Source organism: Stenella coeruleoalba, assembly GCF_951394435.1.
Source record: "Stenella coeruleoalba genome assembly, chromosome: 16".
Taxonomy (NCBI): domain Eukaryota; kingdom Metazoa; phylum Chordata; class Mammalia; order Artiodactyla; family Delphinidae; genus Stenella; species Stenella coeruleoalba.
In genome coordinates, this window is record NC_137162.1 from 49,141,349 (window position 1) to 49,164,630 (window position 23,282).

At 46.2% G+C, this 23,282-nt stretch overlaps 1 protein-coding gene across 3 annotated transcripts in view; it reads left to right on the forward strand.

Annotated features, from left to right (window-relative positions):
• Positions 1-23,282, forward strand: part of GRID1 (glutamate ionotropic receptor delta type subunit 1) — a 663,206-nt gene that overhangs the window by 435,023 nt on the left and 204,901 nt on the right. For all 3 annotated transcript variants that reach the window (XM_079899987.1, XM_079899988.1, XM_079899989.1), the window contains exon 6: positions 7,150-7,320. In XM_079899987.1, coding sequence (XP_079756113.1) covers positions 7,150-7,320 — 171 coding nt within the window. The remainder of the gene's footprint in view (positions 1-7,149; positions 7,321-23,282) is intronic.

A 23,282-nucleotide genomic window follows, 5' to 3' on the forward strand; every position in this document is an offset into this window, starting at 1 on the left:
GGGAAAAATAACATGAAAGGATATTACGGTTTCGACCTCTCTAGAATTATTGAAAGAAACTAAACCCCAGATCTAGGAAGCCCAAGGATCAGGAGCAGAATAAAAATAAGAAATCCACACCTCATAGTGTGACCACAGAACACCAGAGACTATAAAAAGTCTGAAGAGCATCCACAGAGAAAACACAGGTCATCTTCAAAGGAATGACACTTAACCTGATTCCTAATAACCGGAGGTTGTGGCCTGAATAATGGTTCACAAAGATATCCAGGGCCTAGTCCCTGGAAACTGTAAGTGTCACCTTATATGGCAGAAGAGATTTTGTAACATGATTAAGTTAACAGTCTTGAAATGGGGAGATTACCTTGGGTTATCCAAGTGTACCCTAAATACAACCCCAGGTGTCCTTTTAAGAGGGATATTTAACTATACAGAAGAAGAGAAGGCAGGCAATGTGACCTGGGAGGAAGAGATTGGAGTGATGTGGCTACAAGCAAAGAAGTGCTGGCAACCACGAGAAACTGTAAGAGGCAAGGAACAGATTCTCCCCTAGAGCCTCTGGACGGAGTATATCCTTGCCAACATTCTGATATCAGCCCAGTGAGACTGATTTTTGGACTTCTGGCCTGTGGAACTGTGACAGAATAAAATGCTGTTGTTCCAAGCCACTAAGTTTGTGTTAATTTGTTATTGCAACCATAGGAAAATAATACACTGGACAAAAATAGAAGCAAGAATACAGTGTAATATTATCTTCACTGTGCTATGAAAAATAGTGTTCAACTTAGAACTTTCTATTTCAAGAATGAGCTAAACAAAAGATATTTTCCAATAAACAGAAACTAAGTTTATCACCAGCAAACCCACATTAAAGGAAATCCTAAATGATATACTTCAGGGGGAGAAAAATGATCTCGGATGTAAGGTTTGAGGTCCACAGAAGAATGTATAACAAATATATTGATAAATATTGGTTAAGTAGATAAATATTAACTGTATAAAATAATGGAAATTATGTGTGATAAGAGGGCACAAAGAAAGATAGAATTAAAATACTAGATATCATCACATTAGTCGAAATGATGGTGATTAGAGATAAAGACTGAAGAAGAGAGTAAAAAATATTGATTAATTTTATACTTTTATGCATATTAAAATATCTATGATATCCAATGAGAGAATAATGGATAACATAACTTCTAAAAGAGGGTAAGAAAATGAAAATAGGAAAAAATCATTCCAAGAGGAAGCTAAAAAGAAGGAAGAAAAAAGAAATGGTAAAATATGTAAATAATATGAGAAAATTAATCCATATACGTATGCAATCATAATCCAATATAAATGGATTAAGATTTCTACTCAAATGTCTAGGACGGATATAAAAAACCGAGTATATTTTGCTTACAAGAGTCCCACCTAAAATGTGAGACAGAGGAAGACTGACAGCAAAGTAATGAGAAAAAAGCAGGCAGATTCTAACCAAAATAAAACTGGTGTAGATGTTATTAACAGTAGACTGTAAGGCAAGGTGCATTACTAGAAATAAAGAGGGTATCTAAATAATGATAAAAGGTTCAGTTGAGCAAGGAGGGGTTGTAATTCTAAACTTACATGTAATTAATAAAAGACAATATGGTTTTTGAAAATATAGACTGAATACAAAGAGAAATAGAAAAATTCCTCATCTAATAGACCTAAAAACAGACCATTGAAATCAACAACAATTGGACAGTGAACATGCATGAAACATTCATGCAAACTGTCACAAAATGAGGCTCAGTAAATTTTAAAGGATTTGTATCACACAGTCCACATTCTTGGGATACAATACATTTAAACATAAATCAATACGAAGATTACTAAAAAAAAACCTCATGTTTGGAAAATTTTGGAAGAAAAATCTCTAGTAAACTATTCATGGGTCAAAAATAAATCAAAAAGGAATTTTAGGGGCTTCCCTGGTGGCACAGTGGTTGAGAGTCCGCCTGCCGATGCAGGGGACACGGGTTCGTGCCCTGGTCCGGGAAGATCCCACATGCCGCGGAGCGGCTGGGCCCGTGAGCCATGGCCGCTGAGCCTGTGCATCCGGAACCTGTGCTCCACGACGGGAGAGGCCACAACAGTGAGAGGCCCGCGTACCACAAAAAAAAAAAAAAAAAAGGAATTTTAGAAATAATGATACCATTAATATATGTGATAACTTCCGGGATACAACCAAAGCAATGTTTGGGTGTAGATATATAGTCTTAAATACTTCATTAGGAAAGACAAAAGCTTTCCTAAGCTTCACATGGAAAAATGTTTGAAAAATAACCACTTAATAAATCCAAAGAAAATAGAAAAATAAAAATAATCAAGATGAGTAGACATTAATGAAATAGAAAACCAACACATAAAAGAGTATCAGTTAAGCCAAAACTACTTTTTAAAGAGAATTCATAAAATACACAGACCTCTAGGATCAAAGTAAGAGAGAAGACACAAATACAGATGATTAGAAGTGGCTGATGGCACACAACTTCAGATGCACTGCAGAGAATAGAAGAAGTAGAGTGACATTGTGAACAACTTATGCCATTAATTGGAAAATTTGGACAACATGGCTGAATTTTTAGAAAAAAGTGACTTAGGGCAAGGAAGACAAAACAAGCAAAATTCCCATAAAGATAAGGAAATTTAATTAGTAATAAAAATCTTTCTACAAAGAAAACACCAGTTCAGATGAATTTATAGGCTAGTTCTACCTAACATTCTGGAAGCTGGAGAAGGTATTTGCAGCGTGTGACAAAAGCTTAATATCCAGAACTAAAAAAAAAAAGTCCCACAAATCAATATGCAAGATATCCAACCCAGGAAATTGGACAAAAACACAGATACAAGAAAGGAAACACAAATGATTCATGAATGTATGAAAGATATTTAACTCTATTAAGAATTAGGGAAGTGGAAATTAAAGTCCAGTGATGTACCAGTTCGTTCTCACCAGATTGGCAAATATTAGGAAGTCATAGGCTATTAGGAGCAGGGAACGATGCAGAAAAACAGGAACTGTCTTCACCACACACAATTATAAGTGGATACAAATCACTTTGGAAATTTGGTATTACCTAGTAAACTTGAACATGTACATATTCTCCCATGGAGGAATTCTAATTCTAGGTATATAGAGAAATTCTTAAAAGTGTGTACCAAGACACACAGGCAGGAAAAATGTGCATAGAAGCTTTGTTCCTAATAGCAAAGAAGCAAAAACATTCAAACGGTAATCACAATAGGGTGAATACATTGTGGCAGAATCACACAGCACAATAGTACCGCTGTGAACATGAATGAACCAGAGCTGCATCCATCTCCATGAATAGATCACAAACACTTAATGTTAAACCCGGTGGGTTTTAGACGTTGGTGAGCACTGGAATTGTCTGGAGAGCCAGTGGAGACATAGAAGCCTTGCTTGTGGAAATGGGACTGGACTGTACCTCTGTAATTTTGCCAATTCCCCAGGTGATCCTGATACACAGCAAAGATATATTTCACAAGGCAAACTTAAAAAGTAATCAAATAAGCAAGATTTATTTTGAGCCTGTGCCCTTCAGCACTTCAGGGAGCTTCTGGGTATGATGTGTTACTGTTTCATTGCTGTGTTGATGGCTTTGGTGAGGTCGGTGGAGATCACACAGTATATACACATTGTCTTGTTTCTTCTGCTCATCAGCAGCACTGTCTGGAAGGAATGTTCAACTGGGGCAGAGGGCAAGTTTGTTCTCCATGTGGGTTATGTAAATAGGCTGCTTGCATTGCCCTCTGCACCCTTAGGAAGGCCCGGAGTTTGGTCCTGTTCACAGTGGTCCAGAGGCTGACCTGGTGTGCAGCCTGGAGGCAGTGCCTGCCTGACAGCAGCGAGCAGAGTGGGAGCAGATACCTGTGTGCAGCCCAGTGGTACTGAAGGGACATGGTAGGGCCAACAGGACAGAAGAGGGCCTGGCATGAAGCTGCCGGAACTGATTGATGATGCAGGCTTGGAAGTGTCCAAGGGAAGGATACATTCCTAGGAGAAGAAGTGACCCTTTTTCTTGCCTCCAAGCGATCCAGGGGAGTTGCTTCCATGGATTCCTAGAATGTGATTGCAGCTCTCTCTGTACTAGATACTAAGGATAGGCCCAGAGGTGTGGGGAGGTGGGTAGGAGTGCTTTGGCAGACAAGACTATGTGCTTCGACCCCAAGTGAGTGGGTGAAAACTGGGCCACGGGAGATGGGAGGTCTGCAGAAATCCAGCTGATCCTTACTCTGAGGAAGGCTTATAGCAGCTGATGGGTTGGAAGAAGCTGTACCAAGTTCTCATCTCTGTCCTGGGTAGGCAGAATTGAAAAGGAATAGTCGGAGATCTGGGCTACTTGGGACAGGGACCCAGCCCCCTTGATTAGGTCCTGGCTGCCCTGGCTTCTTTAGCCACTCACGCCAGGGGCTGCTGCATGTGGCCAGGGAAGGTGAGGGTTACACCTATTAGAAAGGTACTGTGTTCCCCCATCAGCCAGGCCCCCTACAATTTCCAGGGTTCTTCTTGGGGCACAGTAGGGAGGGTTCAGTGCCACTGACTCTCCCATCGGGAAGTTGAGGGTGCAGGAGAGGCTTAATAAAAGAACTTCTATGGTGACCTCTGCTATGAAAAGTAAGCGAGAAAAACAAAAGGTTCGTAACATATCCATTTCCTTTCCAAGGTGTGCTGGCTTTGATAAACCCCCTTATGCAAATTACATTCTTCATGACCTCGTGATTTTTCTAGGTTAAAAAAAAAAAAGGGGGGGGGCTTCCCTGGTGGCACAGTGGTTGGGAGTCCACCTGCCAATGCAGGGGACACGGGTTCATGCCCCGGTCCGGGAAGATCCCACATGCCGCGGAGCGACTGGGCCCGTGAGCCATGGCCGCAGAGCCTGCACGTCCGGAGCCTGTGCTCCGCAACGGGAGAGGCCACAACAGTGAGAGGCCCGCGTACCGCAAAAAAAAAAAAAATCCCCCTCCCCCACCGCAAAGGCCTCTGTATTCCTTCTCCAAGTAAAGCTGACCACTCCACCTATTGCTCTTTCTTATAGTTCTACTTACTATCAGGTCAGAATATGATTTCTCTCATCCTACTATCCTATGCTTGGGGCAAGGCATCCATTAGCAGGACAGCTAAGAGCAGAGCACAAATGTCCAGGCTTAGCTACATTCTCTGCTTCATTTCCTGAAGCCCAACTGGGTCCTGGGCCCATCTCACTTGGTGGTCCTATATTGCAATTTCCACACCATTGATTGTCAGTTGGTCCCAATCCAACAAGATCATTGTCCCTTAAACAGACTTTTGTCTGAAATACAAAGTTTAAGTGGCTTAAACCCAGATTCAATAGGTAATAGCACTTCAATTCTTTTGAAATGCCTGCAGTTCTGCATACTTGGGAACTACTGATCATTCTAAAAGGATGCAATTCTTAATTTCCTCCTTTCTCCCAGATCTAGCATATGGCTACAACTGACCAGTCTACACACTCATATTGAGTACCTAGGACATTCCTGAAATACTTTGTTTACCCTTATACCCTTAAACATGTTATGTTCTTGTTTAAGTGATTTTGAAACTCCTGATCACTCATTTCTAACCTCATTAGGTCCATTTATACCATCTCACTGTCTCAACTCTAGACTGTGTCATCTGCAAGGAGGAAGACTTAAGACCAATTTTAAAACACAGTTATTCACAGTTAAAATCTTGACTTGCAGCCAACACTGATGGAGTCACTTCTTAGAACCAGCGAACCAGGGCTTTCTTAACCTGACTCTCTCCCACCACCAAAACCCTTGGTGAATGTCCGTTTCTTGTAGTTCCTGTGTTGATCTCAGACATGGAGCTGTTTTGTTCCTCTCTAATCCTCACTCCATACAGCAGCCAGAGATTTTTTAAAATGTAAATCTGATTGTGGCTTGTTGGTGGATAAAATCTTTCAAGGGCTTCTCATTGTCTCTAGTGAGGATGATTTAGCGGGATTTACTGAACCCCACACCCACATCTGGCCCAGGACACAGATCCCATGCTGCCTTTGACCATCTCTCCCCCCTGCCAGTGGCCCTGCCCCTCCCTAGGTTGGAGGGGCACCCCGCTACCTGTACCGGAATAGGGTACCACAGGGTGCCACCTGTTGCCCGCATCTTCAGGAGCACGGCCAACGACTCAGCTCTGCACTGCCCCTCCCCCTCCCCCCCTACCTGCAAGCACTTTGCCTAACAAGGTCATCCTTCAGGTTCAGCTTCAGCGCTAATTCCTCACACAAGCCTCGTCCTGGAAAGAGCTCCCCTTAGCCTGCTCCCTTTGCTATTTCTGTGCATGAGAGTGCTCACTTTCAATAGGATAATAATAGGATCTTCCTCATAGCATTCCTAAGGTTGTTGTGAGTACCAACTGATAAAATGTGTGTAAAGAGCTTAGCAAATGGTCTCATGTGGAAGCACAATAGGTTTCCTTTGCCCCTAGATTTCCATATGACATCACTCAGCATATTTCATTCTATGATGAAACCTTGAGTTTCATCAGATGGGATTAAACCTGACTCATTCACTGCTATATGCCCAGTGCTCAACACAGAACAAATCACAGAGGAGCTGTTGGGTAGATTTTGTGCAATGAATGAGTGGACATATTTTTAAAATTTGTACGCAAATCTTTTTTTAAAAGAAAATCTAATTATTAAAGAATTAGGGGAAACTCATTGCATTTTGGTCAGCTGTGCCAGAGAAAACCAGTTTTCCTTGTCTAAATCAGGTAGATGACTCCCAACAGGAAATTCAGCCTTTAATTCCAGCTAATGCCTGTTGTGACATTTGACAGCACTGGTTCTTTTTGAGTTTGACTCCGTGGAAGCCAGTGCATTGGTGGTTTAGCTGCAGATATCTTTTCCTGTCCTTCAGGGAAGGTGTTGAATAATCCTGTTTCCATTTTAGGGTAAGCAAGTATTATTTGTCAATAAGCAACAAATGAATTCTTTGACCTTGGGCCCAAACTCATAACCCCTTTGGCATCAGCTATTTAGGCTGTAGACCTAGACAACTACTGGTAAGTCTTTTGCAGAGATCATGAGCTCATGAGTCGATGGTAAACATTTCTGGTTATCTTCCCAGGAAATCAGTGACCCCGAGATCCTGGATCTGGTCCACAGCGCCCTCGGCAGGATGACCGTGGTCCGGCAGATCTTCCCATCTGCAAAGGACAGCCAGAAATGCATGAGGAACAACCACCGCATCTCTTCCCTGCTCTGCGACCCCCAGGAAGGCTACCTCCAAATGCTGCAGGTCAGTGCTTGCCTCTCAAGCTCCGTCCAGGAGGAAGTCTCACCCGTACACTTGGCCTGTCACGGTCAACAACATGCCTCAGCTGTTGGCCGAGTGCTGTTGCTCACCAACTTCAGTAACTAGAACTCTGTCATTTGCTGACATTGAAACCAGTCAACTGGGCAGTGCCTCTAAGCACATTAGCAGGCAGTTATGGCCACTGTCAGCAGGCAGGACATATGAGCTCACTGGGTGCCTCTAATATTTAAAAGTTGCATGCTTAGGGAGTAAGGAGAGTCCTGTCTTTTAGGCTTCTGTGATGACTGTTTTGTGGGGCATGATTTCATCTGGCAGGACTGGGGGTAGGGCCTTCCTGCGGGGAGTCATCATTTTGAACCTGTTTTAAGTTGTTCCGTGTAGAAAGTCAATAATATGGAAACAGCTGGGAACTGTCCCAGTTCATCTTCTGAATGCTGAGGCTTAGGTCAACCAGAACATGCTGGATTCCCAGCTGAGCAGGGAGGGGCAAAAGGGTAGGAGCATCACTTGCCCACCTGTTCCGTTCCTTCCAAGATGAGAAGTACGGTGTGTATGGTTAGTTACTCTGCCACTCTCTTGACATAGGTGCGATCAGGGTTAGCTCCTCTTGGGCCTGGGAGGGGGATGTGGAGCTGTGCACCTGTTGAGAGGTGGTTTTCTCCCTGGATGTTTGGGGGTAACAGTGAAGCGCTGTGGAGACTGTCTGTTGGTAGCCCGGCCTCTGCGTCTCCACTAGGAATATAGCACCCAAGAAAACATTCATTTGACACTTGGAAGTTTCTCCCAGTTGGGTTTGTGAAAAGTGCTCAGAAGTTTGTGCATGGGATATGCATGCCACTCGGCATTTGAAACTAGTTACACCTTCTTTACTCAGTAAGGATTGTAGGGCAGAAATGGGCTGTGTCTGCCACCTGAGTATTGGGGCCACCCCAGAACATCTTGGAATCATCTAATCAGGGGGCACATGATTTGCGGAGGGGGGTTATTAGAATCTCTATGGTAGGCTGGGTACATGTGTGATTTGCCAAGGTACCAAATCCAGTCCATAATCTTATATGGGAGGGGCGGTGTGGGGAGAGGAAACACGCTCCAACAGGCAGCAAACGCTAGAAATATGTTCTTGGTTGATAGGGAAGCACAGAAGACACTGAGATTTTAGCTGGAGTAACTCCCTCTTCCCCAAAACCCATGGCTCCAGGGAGCCATCAGAAGGTCTGGGGTCTTTCTGAGGTGGTGAAGGGTTGACCGAGAGAGTGGACCAAAGGCCTCCACAGGGCCATAGACTTGAGAGCCCTGGGCATATGGGCCAGACGTGGAAGGTGCTTAATGCAAGGATTTGTGGTTTTGGATCCTGCCGTGACCTGTCCTGCCTTCTTCTCTTCTGGAGTTTGGAAGAAGAGGTGAGGGGGTCTCATGGTGCCTCTGTATTTACCATCCCACTCTCCGTGTGGATGCAAGTGCAGTGCGACCACGTGGCCCAGGCAGTGTGTGCTCATCCCCACCCAGGGCAGGATGGGGAGGTGCCAGCCACTCTGTGTGGGGGCCAGACCCCGGGAGGGTCTCACTCCTAGGAAGTTCTTCCCAGGTTCTCTCTCCTCAAAGGGCTTCGTCCTCCTCCAAACGTACACCAGCCCTGCTGCACCCTGCCCCATATCCCCCATCCATTTTCCTCAGTCCTTGCTTTACCATACTGCACTTCTACTCCAGGAGAAAGGAGGGCTGCTTCCCGGTACACCAGCACGTGCTGCCTTGATGGGGTGGAGGGAGAGGAGAAAGTACTTCCTGTCTAGGTCTTGATTATTCATTGTGCCCTGGGCAAAAGGCTTAGGTGAGCTCTTTGGTTGCACATCAAACACACCGGATACAAAGAATCTGTCCTGGAGGCCAAGACAGAAAAGGAGACTGATGGTAGCAGCAAGGAATGCAGTAGAGGGCTTTCTGAAATGACACACAACCATTAGGAGGATGAACAAAGCCATGGCTCTGAGGTGGGTGGCTAGTCATCAAGTGAGGTCAGTGCAATATCGAACCTAGAATCCTGGCCACCCTACCTCTCTTTGTTCCTTCTGAGACCCAGGCACTACATAAAGTGCAAGATTTAAGAGTGAAATCATAGAGATCTTGTAACAGTAGTAGGAGCAGTAGTAACAGTAGCAGCAGTAGCAGTAATAGTAGCAGTAGTCACAGTAGCAGCAGCAGTGGCTATAATAGTGTTAGTAATAGTAGCGGTAGCAGTAGTAGTGATGGCGGCAGTAATAGTAGCAGCAGTAATAGCAGCCGAAGTAGTAGCAGTAGTAGCAGCAGTAATAGAAGTAATAGTAACAGTAGCAGCAGTAGCAGTAATAGTAGCAGAAGTCACAGTAGCAACTGTAGTACCTGTAGTAGTGTTAGTAATAGTTGCGGTAGCAGTAGTAGTGATAGCGGCAGTAGTAGTAATAGTAGCAGTAGTAGTAGTAATAGTAACAGTAGCATCAGTAGCAGTAATAGTAGCAGAAGTGACAGTAGCAACTGTAGTACCTGTAGTAGTGTTAATAATAGTAGTGGTAGCAGTAGTAGTGATAGCGGCAGAGGTAGTAATAGTAGCAGTAGTGGTAGTAGTAGTAGTAGTAATAGTAGCAGTAGCAGTAGTAGTGATAGCGGCAGTGGTAGTAATAGTAGCGGTAGTGGTAATAGTAGTAGCAATAGTAGCAGTAGCAGCAGTAGCAGTAATAGTAGCAGAAGTCACAGTAGCAATCGTAGTACCTGTAGTAGTGTTAGTAATAGTAGCAGTAGTAGTGATAGCGGCAGAGGTAGTAATAGTAGCAGTAGCGGTAGTAGTAGTAGTAATAGTAGCAGTAGTAGCAGAAGCAGAAGCAGCACTGGCAATAGTAGAAGTAGTAGCAACAGCAGCAATAGCACAGGAGCCAGCTTGCTTGGGTTCAAATTCCAGTAACTCTAGTTACTAACTGTTTATTATTATTTATTTGTCATTCTGTGCCTCAGTTTCCTTCTGTGTAAACTGGGGATTAGAACACTACCTACCCCTCAGAGTCATAATGAAAATTAAAGGGGAGAACACATAGAAAGCAGTTTGAACAAGGCTGAGCTATTAACAGTACCGCTCTGGAGGAGGGAGCCAGGTGTGTTCAGGGTTTCCACGGAAAGGCTGAACATGGCCTCGTTATTTTTTGTATGACGTAGTCCGCTCCCTTCTTGAGCATGCTCTTGGAAAGCCTCACAGTGGGTGGGAGAGCACTTCCCACCTGTCCAGCCCCTGATCACCGGCATCCAGCACCACTTACTGTCCGTATCAGTCACACAATCATCGCTGCCTTGTGTGGGAGGGGAGAGGCCTTGTCTTTGCGACCCGCTTAGCTCTTCAGACAAGACCCTGCTCCTTGGAGACTCTCGATAAGGACTGATGGGGTGGATCTGTTAAGAATGCAGGTCTTAACATAAGTTAAACTGTCTCTAGAAGCCTCTTTATAGATCCATAAATAAAATACGTTATTAAAGCAATCTATCTCCATTCATTGCATCTCCTTCCTTGTGCGGGCTATGAAGAGAGGCCAACGTGGATTTATTTACTCATCCTACCCAACCACCATTTGGGCAGATTCATCTCATTTACAAGTCATTCCCTTCACGTTTCCTCAGTAGCTATTACCACTTCTTTCTTTCTTAATGACAGTGTAGAGGGCAAACTAATTTCTACTAGCCTCTAGCTGTGAGATTTATGGAGAAGATTCTAACATGTTTAGCACAAGCAACTGAAGGGAAAAAAAAAAAAAAACAGCATTGATGTCGTGGATTATTAACTTTGTCTTGATGAAATTAATCAAAATCCTTTTGGAAATGGAACCCTCAAGTCCATCTTTAGTTTCTCCCCCAGATGGCTGCTCTTGGGATGATAATTCTGGATTAGAAGTTTTCAAGCGGACCATCAAAAACAGGGAATTTTTACAGGATCGTTCATCTCTACGCTTCTGTACTGAGCTGGCGTCAGAAGCTCCATCTTCTTCTATTAGGCCTGTGGTCAGGGCTTTCTGTGCTCCAGAGCCAACCAGGCAGTTACAGCAAATGATTTTGGTTCCTATTTAGTAAAGAGAACATCTTTTGGAAGAAAAGTACTTAAATAAGTGGCTTCTAGTGGCTCCAAAAGTATTGCCTTTGCCAGTGTGCAGCGCTGTGGTTTATTTTTCCCTACAAAGCACTGTCTTATTTGGGTGTTTCTGATTCTTGTTTTCTCGACAAGTTAGTTTAGGGCCTGTCTTACTCAGCTAGTAATAAAAGTGACAAGCAGACCGTAAGGACCCCTGAGACTTTGCTCAGATGTCATGGGTAGCCTTGGTCAGAGATGCATGTTTAGCATCCTTGGTCTCCAGAACCGCATTGCCTGGTGACTTCAGGGCTATAATTGACCTAACAGACACATTGTCACATTGCTACCCCATTTCTATTCAAATGTGTTTCCAAGGCGGGACAGGCGAATGAGAGAAGCTGTGTTGTCTGGTCACTGTGAAGCCTGATCCTTGAATTAGGCTGCAGGGGCTAATGTGGTATTATTATAAAATGCTCCCTCAGGTTGGAATTTCCCTTCTTTATGCATTTTAAAATTGTGGAATGGCTTGATAGATGGAATCACTCCTTCCTCACTCAATCTATTAAAGCATTTCACCCCGCCCCTTACATCCCTGTTTCTGTAAGGCTTTCTGGACTTCTCCCTAGCTTACAAGTTTTTTGTCAACCTGCCTGTAGAGTTCTTTCCTCTGGAGCAACACTGAGCCTCCTCACATCAGAGCTACCTCGGACTTCATGTCACTTTCTCTGGTTTTCTTCACCCTAAAGACCCAGATGGAACATGTAGGGACCAGACTGGGGAAGCGTGAGCATCGATGCCTTTGTCAGGGCCAGTTGAACAGGTGGTCTGCTTGGGTGCAGCTGGTTGCAGTTCTGGCCGCCGGTGGCCATGTGTACAACTGGAGGCCAGAGAGCCTCGGGTATAGCAAATGCTCCTCCACAACTCTCCCCCCTCCCCCGTCCTCGGATTCAACATGAGCAGAGATCCCCATCCTCTTGGCCCTCTGCCACCATCGGCTCCCTCCTCAGGCCTGGCCGTGGCGCCCTCTCTCAGGACGGGTGGGCTGGCAGCAGGTTGGCAGAGAGCTCTCGCCTGGAGATGGATTTCTCAAGCTGTGACATCTGGGCGTCAGCTTGTCCTCCCAGCTGGACCCTCTGCCGGCTGCTTGTCTGACTTCGCTGGACGGCTAGAGCCTGTCTGAGGATCTGGTCAGGGGTCAGTTCCTGCTGTTTGCCTCTGTGAGGCCTCCCTGCACTTTGATTGATTAATTACTTCGCTTGATTAATGACGGAGGCAAGAGAAAACTGGGCTCTTTAGAAGCCTGGAGGAAATGCAGCCTTTCTTAATGAACACATTTCCCACAGTTTTAGCTGTGGTGTTGGGTGGATAATGGTCTGGTGGCGAGCTGCAGCTGGCCCGTGTGGCTGCGACCCTGGCCTGCCATTCATCTTCCTTTGCCTTCCAGGATGATTTGTACCTTGATAACGTGGATGCACAACAGTTCCCTGGGCCCCTGGAGTGCAAGGGAGGCAAGGCTGGAGCACCCTAATATGACCTGCCTCAATTCTCAGATTTACTGTGGAGAAACGTGCACAGAGCACTGGGAAGGCAGACAGCTGGTGACCTAGCAGCGCCGTCATCCTCCTGGGCCTCTCCCTTCCAGCCTGACGGGGGTGGGCATAGGTCTCAGGCCGCTGAGATCCAGATAGGATTGGACACGTACAGGTCTCCTGAGGAGCTCAGCACATTTCACAGGGGGCTTCTGTTTTCATTACTCCTGGCCCTAATCCTGCCCCTAGGGACTCAGTAAGGAAGTAAACAAATCATCTGAGCTTCTGATGGGGCTGCCTCTACCCCACCCAGTACCGATCCAGATGGGAAATCAGTGTCTTTCCTGGTTTCAGCAAGACAACAAATCCACGTCTCGGAGATGGTGTCACATACGGTGGAGGTAGAGGTGGGACTTTCGCATGGCAGCTGCACAAACAGCCTCGAAGTTTCGAAGTCTTCCCGGAGAAGGCTTGTGTGCTTCTCCACAGCCCCACCCCGTCCACCCAGGGCTTCATCCTTTCTCCACATCTTGCTAGCTTCCCGTTCCCTATCCACCCTCTCTTTTCTCCCTCTGGGTCTTGACTCCAAAGTAAATTCTCCTCATTTTCTCATGAAGATCAATTTAACAATTTTACTGGTAGCCTTTGCTCCTGCTGACACAGGTATTTTCCTAAATAAAATATAGTTACTGATGTAATGGGGATTCTGGGTGTTAACTGTTCAAAAAAATGTTATCTTTCCATCCCTGGTCCTCTGGCTTCATGTGACTGGTCTTTAATTATCCAGCAGCCAGGAATGTCTGCCTGGGTTTCTCAAGAGCTGAAACCGCAGTCAAGAGCTCACGGCTGAATGCTGTCTTCCGTTTCCTGCAGATGTGAGGACCAGCTTCTTTTTTTTTTTCTTCTTCTTCTTTTTTTTAACATCTTTATTGGAGTATAATTGCTTTACAATGGTGTGTTACTTTCTGCTTTATAACAAAGTCAGTCAGTTATACATATACATATATCCCCATATCTCTTCCCTCTTGTGTCTCCTTCCCTCCCACCGTCCCTATCCTACCCCTCTAGGTGGTCACAAAGCACTGAGCTGATCTCCCTGTGCTATGCGGCTGCTTCCTACTAGCTATCTGTTTTACGTTTGGTAGTGTATATATGTCCATGCCTCTCTCTCACTTTGTCCCAGCTTACCCTTCCCCCTTCCCGTATCCTCAAGTCCATTCTCTAGTAGGTCTGTGTCTTTATTCCCGTCTTACCCCTAGGTTCTTCATGACATTTTTTTTCCTTAGATTCCATACATATGTGTTAGCCTACAGTATTTGTTTTTCTCTTTCTGACTTACTTCACTCTGTATCACAGACTCTAGGTCCATCCACCTCACTACAGATATCTCAATTTTGTTTCTTTTTATGGCTGAGTAATATTCCATTGTATATATGTGCCACATCTTCTTTATCCATTCATCCAATGATGGACACTTAGGTTGTTTCCATGTCCTGGCTATTGTAAACAGAGCTGCAATGAACATTTTGGTACATGAGTCTTTTTGAATTATGGTTTTCTCAGGGTATATGCCCAGTATTAGGATTGCTGTGTCGTATGGTAGTTCAGTTTTTAGTTTTTTAAGGAACCTCCATACTGTTCTCCATAGTGACTGTATCAGTTTACATTCCCACCAACAGTGCAAGAGGATTCCCTTTTCTCCACACCCTCTCCAGCATTTATTGTTTCTAGACTTTTTGATGATGGCCATTCTGACTGGTGTGAGATGATATCTCATTGTAGTTTTGATTTGCATTTCTCTAACGATTAGTGATGTTGAGCATTCTTTCATGTGTTTGTTGGCAATCTGTATATCTTCTTTGGAGAAATGTCTATTTAGGTCTTCTGCCCATTTTTGGATTGGATTGTTTGTTTTTTTGTTATTGAGCTGCATGAGCTGCTTGTAAATCTTGGAGATGAATCCTTTGTCAGTTGCTTCATTTGCAAATATTTTCTCCCATTCTGAGGGTTGTCTTTTGGTCTTGTTTATGGTTTCCTTTGCTGTGCAAAAGCTTTTAAGTTTCATTAGGTCCCATTTGTTTATTTATTTTTTTATTTCCTTTTCTCTAGGAGGTGGGTCAAAAAGGATCTTGCTGTGATTTATGTCATAGAGTGTTCCGCCTATGTTTTCCTCTAAGAGTGTGATAGTGTCTGGCCTTACATTTAGGCGTTTAATCCATTTTGAGTTTATTTTTGTATATGGTGTTAGCGAGTGTTCTAACTTCCTACCTTTACATGTAACTGTCCAGTTTTCCCAGCCCCACTTACTGAAGAGGCTGTCTTTTCTCCACTGTACGTTCTTGCTTCCTTTATCAAAGATAAGGTGACCATATGTGTGTGGGTTTATCTCTGGGCTTTCTATCCTGTTCCCTTGATCTATATTTCTGTTTTTGTGGCAGTGCCATACTGTCTTGGTTACTGTAGCTTTGTAGTATACTCTGAAGTCAGGGAGCCTGATTCCTCCAGCTCCATTTTTCGTTCTCAAGATTGCTTTTGCTATTTGGGGTCTTTTGTGTTTTCATACAAATTGTGAACTTTTTTGTTCTAGTGCTGTGAAAAATGCCAGTGGTAGTTTGATAGGGATTGCATTGAATCTGTAGATTGCTTTGGGTAGTATAGTCATTTTCGCAATGTTAATTCTTCCAATCCAAGAACATGGTATATCTCTCCGTCTATTTGTATCATCTTTAATTTCTTTCATCAGTCAGTCTTATAATTTTCTGCATACAGGTCTTTTGTCTCCTTAGGTAGGTTTATTCCTAGATATTTTATTCTTTTTTGTTGCAATGGTAAATGGGAGTGTTTTCTTAATTTCACTTTCAGATTTTTCATCATTAGTGTATAGGAATGCCAGAGATTTCTGTGCATTAATTTTGTATCCTGCAACTTCACCAAGTTCATTGATTAGCTCTAGTAGTTTTCTGGTAGCATCTTTAGGATTCTCTATGTATAGTATCATGTCATCTGCAAACAGTGACAGCTTTACTTCTTCTTTTCCGATTTGGATACCTTTTATTTCTTTTTCTTCTCTGATTGCTGTGGCTAAAACTCCAAAACTCTGTTGAGTAATAGTGGTGAGAGTGAGCAACCTTGTCTTGTTCCCGATCTTAGTGGAAATGGTTTCAGTTTTTCACCATTGAGGACAATGTTGGCTGTGGGTTTGTCATATATGGCCTTTATTATGTTGAGGAAAGTTCCCTCTATGCCTACTTTCTGCAGGGTTTTTATCATAAATGGGTGTTGAATTTTGTCAAACGCTTTCTCTGCTTCTATTGAGATGATCATATGGTTTTTCTTCTTCAGTTTGTTAATATGGTGTATCACGTTGATTGATTTGTGTATATTGAGGAATCCTTGCATTCCTGGAATAAACCCCACTTGATCATGGTGTGTGATCCTTTTAATGTGCTGTTGGAGTCTGTTTGCTGGTATTTTGTTAAGGATTTTTGCATCTATATTCATCAGTGATATTGGCCTGTAGTTTTCTTTCTTTGTGACATCTTTGTCTGGTTTTGGTATCAGGGTGATGGTGGCCTCATACAATGAGTTTGGGAGTGTTCCTCCCTCAGCTATATTTTGGAAGAGTTTGAGAAGGATAGGTGTTAGCTCTTCTCTAAATGTTTGATAGAATTCGCCTGTGAAGCCATCTGGTCCTGGGCTTTTGTTTGTTGGAAGATAATTTTTTTTTTTTGCAGTACGCGGGCCTCTCACTGCTGTGGCCTGTCCCGTTGCGGAGCACAGGCTCCGGACACGCAGGCTCGGTGGCCCTGGCTCATGGGCCCAGCCGCTCCGCAGCATGTGGGATCTTCCCGGACTGGGGCACGAACCCGTGTCCCGTGCATCTGCAGGCGGACTCTCAACCACTGTGCCACTGGGGAAGCCCTGTTGGAAGATTTTTAATCACAGTTTCAATTTCAGTGCTTGTGATTGGTCTGTTCCTATTTTCTATTTCTTCCTGGTTCAGTCTTGGCAAGTTGTGCATTTCTAAGAATTTGTCCATTTCTTCCAGGTTGTCCATTTCGTTGGCATAGAGTTGCTTGTAGTAATCTCTCATGATCCTTTGTATTTCTGCAGTGTCAGTTGTTACTTCTCCTTTTTCATATCTAATTCTATTGATATGAGTCTTCTCCCTTTTTTTCTTGATGAGTCTGGCTAATGGTTTATCAATTTTGTTTATCTTCTCAAAGAACCAGCTTTTAGTTTTATTGATCTTTGCTATCGTTTCCTTCATTTCTTTTTCACTTATTTCTGATCTGATCTTTATGATTTCCGATCCGTCCGAAGCCCGAGCCTCAGCTCCCAGCCCCCGCCCACCCCGGCGGGTGAGCAGACAAGCCTCTTGGGCTGGTGAGTGCCGGTCGGCACCGATCCTCTGTGCGGGAATCTCTCCACTTTGCCCTCCGCACCCCTGTTGCTGCACTCTCCTCTGCGGCTCCGAAGCTTCCCCCCTCTGCCACCCGCAGTCTCCGCCCACGAAAGGGCTTCCTAGTGTGTGGAAACCTTTCCTCCTTCACAGCTCCCTCCCACTGGTGCAGGACCCGTCCCTATCCTTTTGTCTCTGTTTATTCTTTTTTCTTTTGCCCTACCCAGGTACGTGGGGACTTTCTTGCCTTTTGGGAGGTCTGAGGTCTTCTGCCAGCGTTCAGTAGGTGTTCTGTAGGAGTTATTCCACGTGTAGGTGTATTTCTGGTGTATCTGTGGGGAGGAAGGTGATCTCCGCGTCTTACTCTTCCACCGTCTTCCTCAACTCCCGAGGACCTGCCTCTTATTTAGGTATTGACTTTGGAAATGCAAGCCTTGCGAGGATGCCCCCATCTCATGGGAGCACATAACCCAGATACTGACTACAGATGGACAGTTCCACATGGAATATACCCATGTGGAGGTCCTGTTTCCTTTCGCAGGGTGGTTTCTGTCCTCCATCACTCCTATTCTAAGAGGCATCCTCTTCCCAAACACTTTGACGTCTGTTTACATCGGTGTTTTTTCCTAAGAGCAGATTTAAAACTATTCATTCAACATCCATTAATTCCACAAACATCCCTTAAGCACTTATTATGGGCCAGTTCCTATGTTAGACATTTCACAAATGTTGTCTCTCCGAATTCTCACAAACTCCAAATCAATTGAGAATTTTAATCTCCATTTAGTAGCACGTTCCAGTTATGGAGAATGGCATATGCAAAGGCCAAGAAGCCAAGGAGAGCAGGGGCTGAATTCAGTGTCTGAGGCAAGGGGTGAGAGCAAGTGTTTGGAAATCAGTCATCAAGGAGGGCAGCTGCAGGGCACTGAGGCTTGGGGTGCAGCCCTTGGAGATGTGACAGGGCAGGATGTGCATCTGAGAACGACAACTCGGTGCAGGGTGGAATTGGAGGGCCTAGGCTGGGAGACAAGGTAACCAGGGGTTACCATCTCCCCAGGGAGAAATGAGGCACCTGAACTACGTGGTGGCCATGGGAAGTGACCATGTAGAGAGGATTTAGGAAGCTTCCCCAGGGGTGAAACCCCTAAGCCTGGGCAGGGGACGGGCAGCCAGTGACAGTGTGCAGGGCCTAGCACCTCCCACAGGTCCTGGGCTGCAGCTGCCCCTAGTCGCATCCTGACTGCTTCTCCTCTCCCCTGTACACCTGGGTGGTCTTGCTGTAGGACTGGCTGTGCCCCAGGCTCCCGTGGCTGAGCCAGCCCTGCAGCGCAAATGTCAGGCCTTTGAAGTGGGCCAGGCCACTTCCCTTTCAGGAACCTGGGTCTGGGTATTGTAGAGGCCCTCACTCTGGGCCTTCCTATATTGGCAGCTTTTATAGAACACCCCGGGAGCAGAGAAGTGGCCTTTTCCTCAAAGGGCAGCTCTGCAACACTTCAGAACATGTAGACCTGAAAGGCCCGGATCAGGCCCAGGGGGCTATGGCAGTCGTGACCTTGCTGCCGGGCCAGGAGGAAGCCAGGGACATGCGCCCAGGTAAGCAGATTTCAGGCAGCGCTGGGGATGTGAGACTCAGGGCTGATCCTTGCTCAGTCTTTTGACCCAGAAGCTACAGAAGCCAGATATGACCCCTGCTTGCCCTTAAAAAGCTTTCGGACCAAGGGGCATTGGAGGAGAGGGTGAAGGGTGGTGGAAGATAGAAACTGCTTTTCACGACCCACGCTGGGCCCCAGCTGCCAGCAATACCCCCGGACAATCTCTCAGCTCATCCACATTGAAGTCAGGAGCCTGCTTGGGTCCTTCATTTCCCCTTCCATTCCTTTCTGTCCCTGTTACCCCCCAAAACAGAAATGCGTGCAAAGAGCTCAGGATGGTACTAGGCACCCAGGGTTATCACCACCTGCATTTCACAGGGCGGGTAAATCAGGGCTGCCCCTCTGCACCTCTCCAGGGCCACTGATCGCACTGTATTTTATTGCCATGAAGTTAAGGTTAGAGCTTTAAATGACTTGTTCAACATCACCTCGCAAGTAAGTTCAAGAGGAGATTCAGTTCACCCATACAGTGAGCATTTATCAAGCATGTGCTGTATCCATGTGCTGCTGTCCACTCCGGGGGTTCAGCAGTGAGTGGAGCTGGCCCAGGTTGTGATGAATCCAAAGCTCTTGCTCATCCTCCCAGGGCCCCAGCTAAGCTCCCCACATGGTAGAGTAAGAGTTGTACTGTATGACAGCAAAAGGGGACCCCAGCATGCATCTCTAGGGTGGCTATAACTGAACCAGCTGGGCCCCTTGCAGCTGTGTACCCACTTAGAATGGAGGCCACAGGCTCCCAGGAAAGCCTCTGCCAGCTCTGGCTCTTGTCTGCCTCTGACTTGACTCCATCTGGCATCTCTGACCTGGTCCCAGGTCTTTTGCTGTGCATCTGCGTCTTTCCTCTGCCACACCCTTGGCCTCAACACTTGGCCTCTCTTTAGCTTCTCAAGTCTGCTCTTACCTGAAATGCTTCTTACAGTCTTTTGTCACTTCAGTGCTGCAGTGTTCCTAGGCCAGCCAGAGCCCAGGGCTTCTGCCAGCAGAGGGATGAGGTGACATTGTCTGCTCTGCTTGTCTGTCTTTTGCTAGTGAACTCTGTGCTGGACCTCATCTGAGATGTGAGGGAGAGAGGCAAGGACTCTTTCAGGCCAGGGCCCCTTCTCTGACCCTGTGACCTGTAGCTCCAGCTCGGGCTGTTTGCCCCTCGAGACCAGCAGTGAGTGAGGGTCCATGCAGCTGAGAGCCTCTGTCCTTCTACACTTCTCCTCTTGCCTCAGGGACCTGGCTTGACCAAGCCGGGACACTGGGACACTGGTCTTCACCCACCCACCATGAGGAAAGGCTTTGCTTATGTTTGTCAGGACCTGGAGGGAGCCCCAAACAGAGGCTGCCTTTTTACTGTATGTCCTTGATCTTTTCCCCTAAAAGTCCCTTCTCTGGACAACCAGACCGTGAGGGTAGCATCCCTCCCTTTGTATACCCACCGGTGGACCTGGCAAGTCACCTAAGTGAGGATGCTGAGGTTGGTGCAGCCACACATCAGTACTGGAGTGTTAGCTTCTGCCAAGGCAGGGAGAAGTATTGAGACAGCACCTTACAAGAGAAGGGGCAGGAGTGAGTGGAGAGATGGAAACAACTCCAAGTTGACTCAAGAAGGCTCAAGCAGACATTCTGAGCAAGCTATAAATGAGAAACAGATTTTTTGTTTGAACAGAGGAGGTACCCTCTCAAGTCAAAGTTGGAAGCGGAAAATCTCTTTTTCGTGCTATTTTGTACGTTTTCTCTTTTTGTGAACCAAGATCAATGTGTACATTCTTAGCAGAGATCCATCCACCCATCCACCCATCCACCCATCCACCCATCCACCCATCCACCCATCCACCCACCCATCCACCCATCCACCCATCCACCCATCCACCCATCCATCCATCCATCCATCCACCCATCCACCCATCCACCCATCCATCCACCCATCCATCCACCCATCCATCCATCCACCCATCCATCCATCCACCCATCCATCCATCCACCCACCCATCCACCCACCCATCCACCCATCTTCCCCACTCACCCCCACATACCTATCCACCCAGACTCATCCACCCATCCACCCCTCCACCATGCATCCATCCATCAAACATGCATTAAGCACCAACCGTGTGTCTTGGTTGGTGCTGAGTTCTAGAGTTAGTGAAAATATATAGACCTGGAAAAGAGCATTGCTCAAACCTGTTCTTCCTTTGGCCTTTCTGAGTCACATCCTGTTTTTTCCTCTTCATGACAGGCCTTTCTGCATTCATACATTTGTATCATATGAATCACTTATGTAATTAAGTACTTTAATTTATTGTGACCAGAAGTACTGGAGGGAAAAAAGGAAATTCCACTGGGCGCTAGTCTGGGCCACTGCAGGGGAGGTGTTGCCCCGTGTGCGTGTGTGTGTGTGTGTGTGAATGCACACATAGGCGGGGATGTGGGTCGGAGAGTTCCAGCTGGTTGAATAGCATTGGCTGTGAGTGGTTGGCCAGGAGATCCACAAACGTCTTAAGAAGAGAAATCTTCACATCATCAAGGACTCTCAGCTCTGAGTTATCCTTTTGGAAGAAATAAAATAAAAAATAAGACCAAGCCAACTCTAAGTGGCTTACATCCTCTTAGAACACCTCCATTATTGGTTTGTATTTCAGAGGGGAGGTACACATATCAGAAATAATTTTGCAGTGGTAGAGGCTCCTGAGAGCTGGGGGCTGACAAGAGCAGGGAGTGGGTTTGTCTTTCTCATCAAGGCAATGATCCCCCAGGGTTCAAGGAGTGGGAGACAGTGTTCTGTCCTGTCTGTTCCCTGCAGGACAGGGGGTGAATTCCCGGTGGTAGGAGTGATTTCTCTCTGCTGTCAGGTAAGCACCTGTGTGGTGCAGGACCCTGAAAAAGGTCACTAGGCACTGACATGCCTGCTCCCCTGTGGCCTGAGGACCTTGTTTAAATCAGCAGTGGTCGGTCACGCCAGGCGTGCTCCTGTCCGTCTTCCACCTACCAAGTGGAGAGGCGTCAGACATGCAGGCCTTAGTGACATACATCCCTGTGCCCACTGCAAGGACACCAGTTGAGGGTGGATAGGACAGGGCTGTGCAGGAATGGTCAAGCACAGGGACATCCATGGAGGAAGAGGTCAGCTCTGCTCAGACATGTCACGGCAGAGATGACCCCCGGAGGTTAGCATGAGTTGGGGAAAGGGCACGATGGAGCAGATGTGTGTGATGCCCTGGACCAGCTCCTTTGGGCCACCTCTGATTTCAGTTGCAGAGGACAGTTCCTAACACCCAAGTTCCTGTCTGGGCCTCTGCTTTGGGGGTAACCCATCTAAGACTTGTGAGGAAGGGAATTGTAGGCTGAGAACAAGATATGGAGGTGCTGAGAGTGTGAGGGGCATACTGGGGAGCAGTGGGAGGTGGCTGGAATTCTTCCCACAGCCCAAGGATCCTATTTGATCTTCCCAGGAGTCCTGTGAGGCCAACATATTGTCCTATGTATATCCGGCGGTTTTGTTTTTCTGAAATATTTTTAGCAGACACCTTGCTGCTGAGGTGTGCAGAGAATCATCCCCTTGACCCACTTTGGCTAATGGTTGTTTGTGCAACAGTTACCCGTGAGGGGTCACAGACCTGACCGAGGGTGGGTGTTACGTCCCCCCGCCACTTCATGCTCCGTGACAACCCCTTGGAGGAGCGGGGTAGGGTGCAGTGGTGGTAACCTCGGGAAGCGGGGCTGTCCTCCTCCCCACCAAGGGCTCTTGTGACCGCTGGAGTCCAGGCTCACGCCCATCCGGGTCTTAATCACGGTCATGAGGGTGGCCCAGACCTGTCCCACCCCTGCATCTCACCACTGTGATGCCGCTCTTCTCACTGTTACTACGAACTTTCCCTTACTACCGTGCTCTCAGGAGTTCTGAGAGGGACTATGTCTCCTCTAAGATCCAGCTCTACTGTGGACAGCTAAGCAAAGGAGTAATTCTCAGAGGCTCATGGTTGCAAATTCCAAAGGCGTCCCCTAGCCAGCAGTGATGTCACTGTAGCGCAGGCCCTGTGGCCTCCAGAATCTCACACAAGCTGCCGGTGTCACTCAGGCCGCCATCTGCCCTAGGCCTGTCCAGGGACCAGAGTGATCTTTCTAAGGCACAGGTCTGATTGCAGGCACAGATCCTAAAGCCACCTATGTTGTTCCTCTTTAGCATGGCCCACACGGTTCATGATCCCTGCCTCCGTACTGTCCCCTTGATGCAGACATCTTGAACTGTTTTCAGTCCCTCTAACCCAGGGGTGAGCCCGCTGTGGCCCACTTTC